Below are 9618 nucleotides of genomic sequence, written 5' to 3'. Positions count from 1 at the left end.
GAAAAATATATATTATAAGAATTAAATCTGCTTACTTAGCTCTATCAATTAGAGGGACAATGTCACTGGCCCGTAGCTCAACCTCATCCAATCTTTTAATCCACCTGGCTTGTAGAGATTCTTGGTTAGCTTCAGAAGGAGTCTTTAAATTACCTCCTGTAACTTTTCCAGTCAAAACAAACCTTATCCAATTACCTTTCACAGTTTCAACTGCTAATAATGTTGTACATTCTATCTTTAGGCCTGTTTCTTCTAAGACTTCCCTCTTACATGCTTCTATAATATTTTCTCCTTTCTCCATACGGCCAGCTGGTAAGTACCTATAATATTTAATGTTATCTAAGATATATAATATAGGAATGAATAGAATTAAAGAAAAGAGAAAAAATACTAACTTGAAATAAGAAATCTCTTTTAAGAAATTGGAAATATTTGCAACCATTTCCCATAATCCACTATTGCAAAAGTTTAGACAGAATCTTATTAAACCAAAACAGTCTCATCACTATTTTTAAGTGCACATAAGCAAAAATTCAAACATTTCTAAAAATCAAATGTCGAAATTGTGGAGACATTAAACTGACTTAAGTATTACTTATTGTGTAACAATTGGACTGCTAATATTTGGATTTTCAGCAAGTGATCCTCGCACCATGAATTCTTTATCATTGATAACAGATTTTAAATTTTCACTTTTAAGGTAATTAGTAGATAGAAACTACCTACATCTTTAACAGCTTGAAATAGTTTTTTAGTTTTTTTCAAAAGGATTAATCAATTAGGGTTTTTCATTATGTTTCTCCCTGATAGTATTCATCATTCTTCTTATACAAAATATTTCTTTTTTTTTACATAACACGAACAATATTAAAAGAAATAATCAGATTTTTAACACTTTTAAGAAATTATTATTATAATTACACTAATAACAATCTACTTAGAAGTTCGAGAGAATTCGAAAACTTTTATAAAATTAGTGCATCCTCAAATATTTATCCATAATTTTTTTCCATTGAAGCCTTCTGTACTGATTTATACAAATCTAGAGGTTGCACATGCCAAAAAAGTATTTGCTACTTGCTATTTAATAGCAGCATAACTAAATTTAACTCCAAGCATAGAACAAACAAAATAAAAGAGAAGTAACTTATCTGTATGAAAAAAATTGTGTCGCCACTTAAAAGAACAGCTCAATAATACTTAATACAATAGATGATTTTTTTATGTGTACATTAGTTCTATGCATTAACTTTATTAACCTATTACTAATTATTTAAGTAAACCTTCAGTTTTAACTCACCACTTTCCAGCACATGACTTCTTAGCTTCTTGCATCATTAAAACTTCATTTTGTTCATTAATAACAATGCAAACAACTATATAGCAGACAGTTTCAAAGACAATTGGTGTGAATTTAGGGTCAACACTAGGCTGAATACCTTGAGACTCCAAAGCTTCATTTAGCTCTTCTAAAGTAAAATCACATATTTCTGCCTCTTCTCCTTCTAGTGGAACTCCTTTTAGAATACAGTGAAGACTTTCTTCTACAGAATCTGGCATTTTTATATTTTATAGTTTAAACATGGTATACTTGAATAAATTTGATTTTGGACAAAAACTAGTAGCAACAATAAATTTGGCAAATCTGAAATACATACATAAGCACATCATAGTTTCTAATAAGTTATCTAATCGGTACACCTGCAGTTTCTAGTACAAAATAGTGGTTTATCAACTCTCCCATTCCTATTTTAGTTTATATTACTCGAGCATAATACAAAACACTCTTAAATAATCTCAATCATAGTTAATGGAATCTTTGGGCAATTCGCAAATGCGAATTGCCCAAGTATAGTATATCAATATCACATTATGAAGTATTATGGAACTTGCATGGCATACATTTTCCTTTCCTTTAAATATTATATAGGTCAAATATAGACTGTTTAAGTTAATGAAATATAATGTATTGCATAAAAATGTAGAAATTAAAACAATTACCTTATTAATACTTGTTTAAAAAAAGTTACACCTTAACTCGAATTAAGAAATCGGTAAGTCAACACATTCCTTTCTAAAACAGTCCCTTCCTCATATCTATCCAAGAATGTTAATTATATACAAACATACAAACAATTTAAAAAATGTAAATTATGAAAAATTATTGTGATGACAGGTGTTTCTTCTTATGACAAGACAGAATCACAGAACTAAGGAACTGTCTTATTCATAGGACCGCGGATATAGACGCATTAGACGGTGCATTTAAGTAGACTTTACACTACATGATTTTATCATATGAGATTTGTTATGATTCCTCGTTTCTATGATGTTTTAAAAAATCGTGTTTACACTGCATGATAAGTTATGACTTATGATATGAGTGAGAATGAGTGAGGTTTTATTGATTTTTTTTTTGTTTATAGTCATAGAGATATTAGACACAGTATAGGTATCAACAGCTTTTTAAACTGTTATAATGAAAAATAAATCTTTGATTGCATTGGCTTTCCGACTTTTAATAATAAAACGCCGGCAACAACTGCGTACAGCGTACAACAGTAAGAAGAAAAAGATCCATATAATAAACAATCAGAATGCCCAGTCTGCTTGTCAAGATAAGTACGCGCATCTCGTTCGCGCAGACGGAATCGCCGTGTTTTAAACGGAACCAGTGCTGTTCAGTGAAATTTTATCTATTGTGCATAGAAAAATTAACCCGGTTTAATTTATTTACGGTAACCATAGACATAATATGCACTATTTTATTCGTATTTTTAGTTGAAAAATAGATTAAATTATTTCAAATTTACTAAATTATTAATCACTAAAAATTTAAATTACAGTTCTGTCGTATCTTGTCACAAATTTCTCAATTCGAGTCTGTTTCCGTTTATAATATGGCGACCGTGCTGATAATGCGGCAGTCAGCCAATGCTCGAAGCATTTTATGATAATCTATAGTATCAAACGCCTTTTCATAATCTACGAATATAAAGTAGACTTTACACTACATGATTTTATCATATGACAATATCATATGAGATTTGTTATGATTCGTCGTTTCTATGATGTTTTAAAAAATCGCGTTTACACTGCATGATAAGTTATGACTTATGATATGAGTGACAATGAGTGAGGTTTTATTGATTTTTCTTTTTGTTTATGGTCATAGAGATATTAGACACAGTATAGGTATCAACTATTAGATTTTTAAACTATTATAGTGGAAAATAAATCTTTGATTGCATTGGCTTCCCGACTTTTAATAATAATACGCCGGCAACAACTGCGTACAGCGTACAACAGTAAGAAGAAAAAGATCAGACGTCTTTGGGCTTGCAGGTGGCTCTTACGAAGAAATCATGGACAGGGTATATCAAATTTAGTGTTGATATTATACCAAATTAAAAATAATTAATAAAGAAACTAAACTAAAATTATATCTATGGCTAAGAAGACTATAAAACACTAAACTACGAATAAAATAAACTAAATAGGTAAATAATAAAAGAAAAATACGACACAATAGCACACATTAGATAATAGGTTCAATATCAATGCAACAAACAAAAAATAAATAAATAAAGGATGCTGTATCTCGGTACGGTAAGTGAATGTCGCTGAATTGGTATTATTATCGAAAATCATATGATTTTATCATGCAGAATAGGTACCGTCCTATTCTCCTGTGACAAGCTATGACGAGCCGCATGACAGTGCTTATGACAAAATCATATGACAAATCACACAGTGTAAACATGGAAATTTGACTTTATGACCAAATCATATCACAAATCACATGATAAATCATGTAGTGTAAAGTCGACATAAGAAAGATAGGCTTGTTATACTCTGTACACTTTTCTATTAGCGTTTTTATAACTTGTAGATGGTCATTCAAATGAATGTTCATCTACAAGTTATAAAAACGCTAATTGTGTTATTGTTGTGAAATGATCATCTACAATACATATATTATTTTATAAATTTCCTAAAGCCTTTATTTCTTTATAAACAATAAACAATAACAAAAACACAACAAGTGGTACATTCTACCATTCTATATACGGCACGGATGTGGCATAAATTAATTACCAAACAAAAGTACAAAAAATTTTTAGAGAAGGCCCAAAGAAAAGCCTTTCGCTACGGGCCAAGTATCGGTTGCGCGTTGCTCATATACGGCGCCGGGAAAATTTTACACTTCGCGATCGAGACAACCACTCCCACTCAGTAGTTTACATTCTTAATATTGAAGTGGTTGAATCATTTTTCGTTTGTCGGCAGTTTGTTTATATTCGTTTTATGGAAGCAGTGGAATTTTTTTTTCGTAAAACTTAAAAAAAAACGGTATTCAGAAAGTACGGGTCTAGGGCATCAAAGCTACAAATGAAAATCGTACTTTTACGGCAACAGTATCGAAAGGATTAAGGGTCTTATGCTCCTATAGAACGACCTCGACGGTGCCCTACAAATTATAGCTGGGGTAGCACCAATAAACCTGCAGGTAAAAGAGAAAGCCAAACATACGGCAAGAGTAATCAAGAGACGGCGGAAGAAAGTATAGAAACCATCACGAAATGGCAGGAAGAATGGGTAAAGGAGCGGAGGGCTGCATGGACAAGAGCTCTGATCCCAGTTGTGGAGGAGTGGAATATAAAAGCACGATGAACTACTTCTTTACGCAATTTCTTACGGGATACGAGTCATTTAGAGCATAACTTGATAGAATAGGCAAGGCAATAGATGTTATCTGTGTCGACTGCGGAATAAGCGACACAGCAGAACACTGTGTGTTCGAATGCAGTAAGCTCAATGCCGAAAGAGCGGAACTATACGCAAAAGTGGGTATCTTAGGAGCACACAATTTTATGACCGTATTAGGAAAGAGGGAACATGAGTTTAAAGAACTGCTAGAGGCTGTAACAAAAATCGTTAAAAGAAAAGAGATTTTAGAGAGAGAGAGAGAGAGAGAGAGAGAGAGGGAGAGAACAGGGGTAAATACAAGTATCATAAGTAATAGAGAAAAAAGAAAAGAGAAGATAAAGGGTGACTGTGCTCGCGAGAGAACGGTTTGGAAAGACGTGCCACACGCGTAAGCCGAGAGTGATTTTAGTTGGTAGTAGTCATTGTACTATGGATGCATTCGAGGGCAATTGCATTCGGATGTACTCCATCTACTCTGAATTCTACTCTACACACCAAATAAGATTCAGCTGATACGGTCTTCAGAAGATTTCCACTCACAATAAAAAAAGTGTGAGTTATGTTGCCTTCGGGTCCAGGTTTTTGTACGATCGCTTCGATGGTTTTTGACATTCCCACGGCCGGCCCTGGAACGAAGCATTTTATAGCTGATGCTGATACTCTTCTGGCAAGTGTTACGTAATACTGATATGTGTTATGTTAAATGCTTAGTTCGGTTTGAATAATTAAATAATCATGGGAGCAATTTTCAAACTGTCTATTTTTATGCATCTATAAAGTGGACAGAGTAGGTAAGACATATTGTCATCTAAAGAAACAAATATTTAAGCTTGTAGTAGGCAGTATTTAATGTCTACATCAACCCTAAAAAAAAGAAAACAATATCAAATATCAAACTTTCAATGGCAGCAACAAAATTTTACAAAGCATCTAGGCAGCTATTGTCACCTCGGAGGAACAAATAAGGGTCTAACCACCTTCTGATATCCCCGGGTGCTCTGTAGAGGGCTTCGAATATACTGTCGAGAGCTCCTCTACTTAAGTCCATTTTCGGGTTATGGACTTGGAAAATATTTATCTTCGGTGTCTTGCCTTGAAAAAGGCAAGATATTTCTTACATGACAATTTCTTCGTCGAAATAAAAACACTAAGTTAAGTTGAAACAATTCTCAGCCACAGAGTATGGAAAATAAATGCAGGAAGCAGAGCCCCGAGAGCACTAAGCTCTCAGAGAGCCCGTGAGAGACTGACCTGACTGACCTGAAAATCGCCAATATTTATATGCGCTGTTCGAGCGATAAATAGGGATTTCCAGGTCAAGAGCCAATGGGAAAATTCGAGGCGGGGCGATGCGCATCGAAATGCGTACTAGTCCACATACTATGGCATTCGATGACACTATAGTTTATTTATTCCACACGTGCATATAATATTCCAGTTAAATTTTTAATTGTAAAAGTTGTTCAATATATATTTAGTTTTTAATTGATTTTATATAATTTTTAGAAGAATCACATTTAAAGTAATACATTTATGTATTATGATCATGTATGTATGATCATTTTACATCTAAAAGTAATATTATGTAGAATTGATTATCATGAATACCTATTAGAGAGATTAGGGAGTATTTTCTCAATTTACTACATAGATAAGTCGGAAAGCTCGCGGGTTCGTTGGGAAAAATATTCCCATGAGATTTTTTGCATAATCAATTTCATGAGATACCCCAAAATAAGGTTCAAGAGGTCGCCCAGGCGAAGTTGTTCAAATTTATTTAAACAATTTTTTTTAAACAAATTGTAACAATCGAGAACAAAACTGAGAGAAACGCAAAATTGCGATGTTCACCGCTCAAAAACGTAAGTAAAAAATATTATTTTTGAATCCAATACAAACCTAAATTCAAGTTCAAACCTTGTTCTTTCATATCCCGATAAGTATTTTGGGCCTATTTAATTTAAAAACATTGTTTTTTAATCGTCAATGAAGCGCTTGTGACAGAAAGAGCTGTGGTGTGCACGCTCGAGCTGCGGCGTGTATAAGAGAGAGAAACAAGATCTAGGGCACATATTTTGTATGCGTTCACCACTGGAAATAGGTCTCCCTCAGCTCTTTCCAGCTATCTCTGTCTTATGCTGCTTGCATCCAGTTATTAATAACACGCTTCAGGTCGTTAGTACATCTAGTTGGTTGGTGTCCTCTGCTCCGTAATGCTTCTTGTCTTGGTCTCCACTCAACAACACGTTTTGTCCAGCGATTGTCTGATAATCTGGCGACGTGTCCTGCCTAATTCCATTTTAGCGACGCGATTTTTTTTGACGGCGTCTTGTTTTTGTTCTACGACGTATTTCTTCGTTTTTTATTCGGTCTCTCAGAGAGATACCCAACGTCTGGCGCACCATAGCCCTTTGAGTTACGCTAATCTTATTCATTACTTTGTTTGTCAGTGTTAATGTTTTGTGTCAATGATATGATCTATCAGGTTCTTTATCACTAGTAAGTGGTCGTCAGTGCTGTATCCCGATCTAAATCCAACTTGTTCTCTAGTCTGATAGACATCTAACTTAGCGCTCAGTCTTTTTTTGATAATTTTTGTGATTGTTCCGTTGAGGAGTTTTTCCTTGGTAGAGACATTCGGTGAAAAACTTAGCCAAAGGCTGGATAATTTTATTTCCCCCTAGTTTGATCGCTTCGATCACTACTCCATCATCGCTAGGTGAATTGTTATATATATATATATATATATATATATATATATATATATATATATATATATATATATATATATATATATATATATATATATATTCAGGGATTCTACAGTAATTCACTGCCTTCCCTCGCTCAACCGTTTCCATCTCTCTCTGTTGCTCCATTCTCCATCGTTTAGATCTCTCGTACTCATGGCGTCGTCTACTTCGTTCCTCCAGGATCTTCGGGGTCGTCCTCTTTTCCTTCTTCCTATGGGGCTCCATTCGGCTATTCTCTTTATCCATCTGCTGTCGCCAGTTCTTCTTACATGTCCATACCTAGTCATTTTTTGTTCTATATATGGTAGTATGTCTGTTTCTATTGATGTTCTTTGCTTTATTTCGCCATTACTTCTCCTATCCATTCTTGTTACTCTACAGCATCTTCTTAGGCATCCCATCTCTGTTGCTGCTATCTTACTGCTGTTTTTCTTGTTTATAATCCAATTTTCAGCCCCATATGTCATAATACTTCGCACTAATGTTTTATAAATCTGTGTTTGTGTCTTCATATTTAGGTGTCTATCCCATCATACTGAGTTAAGTTGTCGGATTGCTGTTTTGTTTGTCCTAATCTTTGCTTAATTTCTTCCACTGTTGTTGCATTTTTCGTGATTATAAACCCCAAGTATTTGAATTTATCTTTTCCTTTGATTGTTACGTTGTCGTCAATCTGTAGATCTTCTATGACTTCTTCACTTGTAGATAGGTACTCTATTTTGCGAGGTTAATATCTAGGCCAGCCTTGATATATTCACTACTTAATGCAATCACTACTTAATCGTCTGTAAAGCTTAACGTATATAGGTACCTATTCATTTCGTACCGGTACTCCCATGCCTTCGCATTTTCTTTTACATGTAGTCAAGGCTTTCTCTAAGTATATTTTGAATAGGGTTGGAGGTGCGGAACAACCCTGCAGGAGCCCTTTTGTTGTGGTGAAGTCTCCTATGATTCTTGTTCCCATTTTAATGGACACTTTATTTTCTTTATACTGAGCTTTTGTAGCTTCTATGAGTTCCGTCTGTATTTCTAATTTGTACATTGCCTTTCATAGTTCTGACCTTGGTACAGAGTCATACGATTTTCTCATGTCCACAAATACCAAATATATATCTCTATTTTCTGCTTTTTTCTTTTCCAACAGTTCCAGTGTGTAAATGTGGTCTATGCATGATCTTCCTACCGTGAAGCCTGCCTGATCCTCCCCGATTTTGCCTTTTATCGCTTGCTCTATCTTTTCTCGCAGTATCTTCCCATATAATCTTCCTATTGATGATATTACGCTTATTCCTCTGTAATTTTTGCGTCGTTTTCTATCTCCTATCTTAAATATAACTGTCATATATGCCTCGTTCATTCCTTTTGTAATTCCGGTGTAATTTTTTTGAGTCGTACTTTTTAAGCTCAGGTGAGATGCCTCCAGGTCCCGGTGCTTTCTTATTTTTGATTGCTTTTATGGCCGTTCTCTTTTCCCTATCTGTTATTTCTATTTTTTGTTGTGGGGATCTGCTTCGTCTTCGCCTGTTTTCTTTTCCAATAAATTGTGGTCTTTGTTCTGTTAACAGTTCCTTGTAATAGTCCTTCCATTCTTTGTCCTGTATATTTCCCAATTTAATTTTTTATTTTGAGTTTTGCTTCAATCCTCTCAGTACTTTCCATGATTCCGAAGTTCTTGTACCTCTTATGTATGTTTCAATATTTAAGCAGGTTCTTTCCCATTCTTCATTCTTTTGTTGTATTTGTTTTTTCGCTATCTTTTTATATATGTTCTTTATAAACTTCATCGTTGTTCGTAGTCAGTCATTTTCTGTACAGTTGCTTTTTTTCTTCAATTATTCTTTTTGTTGGTCCATTTATTTTATAATAGTGCTGTTTATTTGTTATATATCTTCTTTCTCTCCAAGAGCTTCAAATGCTGCTTGTTTTATACTCGCCTTTATATGCTCGTATATTTCTTCGATGTTGCCGTATCTGAATTCTATTAATTTTTGGTCTAGACGTTGTTTGTATAGTTCTCTTATTGATTGTTCTTGGAGTAGTTCTATATTGCATTGTTTTTCTCTTATAGTGTTCAACGGTTCTTCTGTAGAGGGGGTCTTATTATGTTTCCAATTAATGCCCATTTTTGCTGTCAGTAGTCTATGGTCCGTTC

General features: G+C 34.2%; 1 protein-coding gene across 1 annotated transcript in view; it reads right to left on the bottom strand.

Moving 5' to 3' along the window:
• Window positions 1-2209, bottom strand: part of LOC140434475 (8-oxo-dGDP phosphatase NUDT18) — a 43290-nt gene extending 41081 nt beyond the window's left edge. The window contains exons 1-3 of the mRNA XM_072522773.1: window positions 2002-2209; window positions 1301-1645; window positions 36-320 (exon numbers count right to left, since the gene is read on the bottom strand). Of these exons, the coding sequence (XP_072378874.1) occupies window positions 36-320; window positions 1301-1560 (545 nt within the window). The 5' untranslated portion in view covers window positions 1561-1645; window positions 2002-2209. The remainder of the gene's footprint in view (window positions 1-35; window positions 321-1300; window positions 1646-2001) is intronic.
• Window positions 2210-9618: the final 7409 nt, after the last annotated feature.

The sequence above is a fragment of the Diabrotica undecimpunctata genome, chromosome 2 (assembly GCF_040954645.1).
Source record: "Diabrotica undecimpunctata isolate CICGRU chromosome 2, icDiaUnde3, whole genome shotgun sequence".
NCBI lineage: Eukaryota > Metazoa > Arthropoda > Insecta > Coleoptera > Chrysomelidae > Diabrotica > Diabrotica undecimpunctata.
This window is presented reverse-complemented; position numbering and strand designations above follow the sequence as displayed.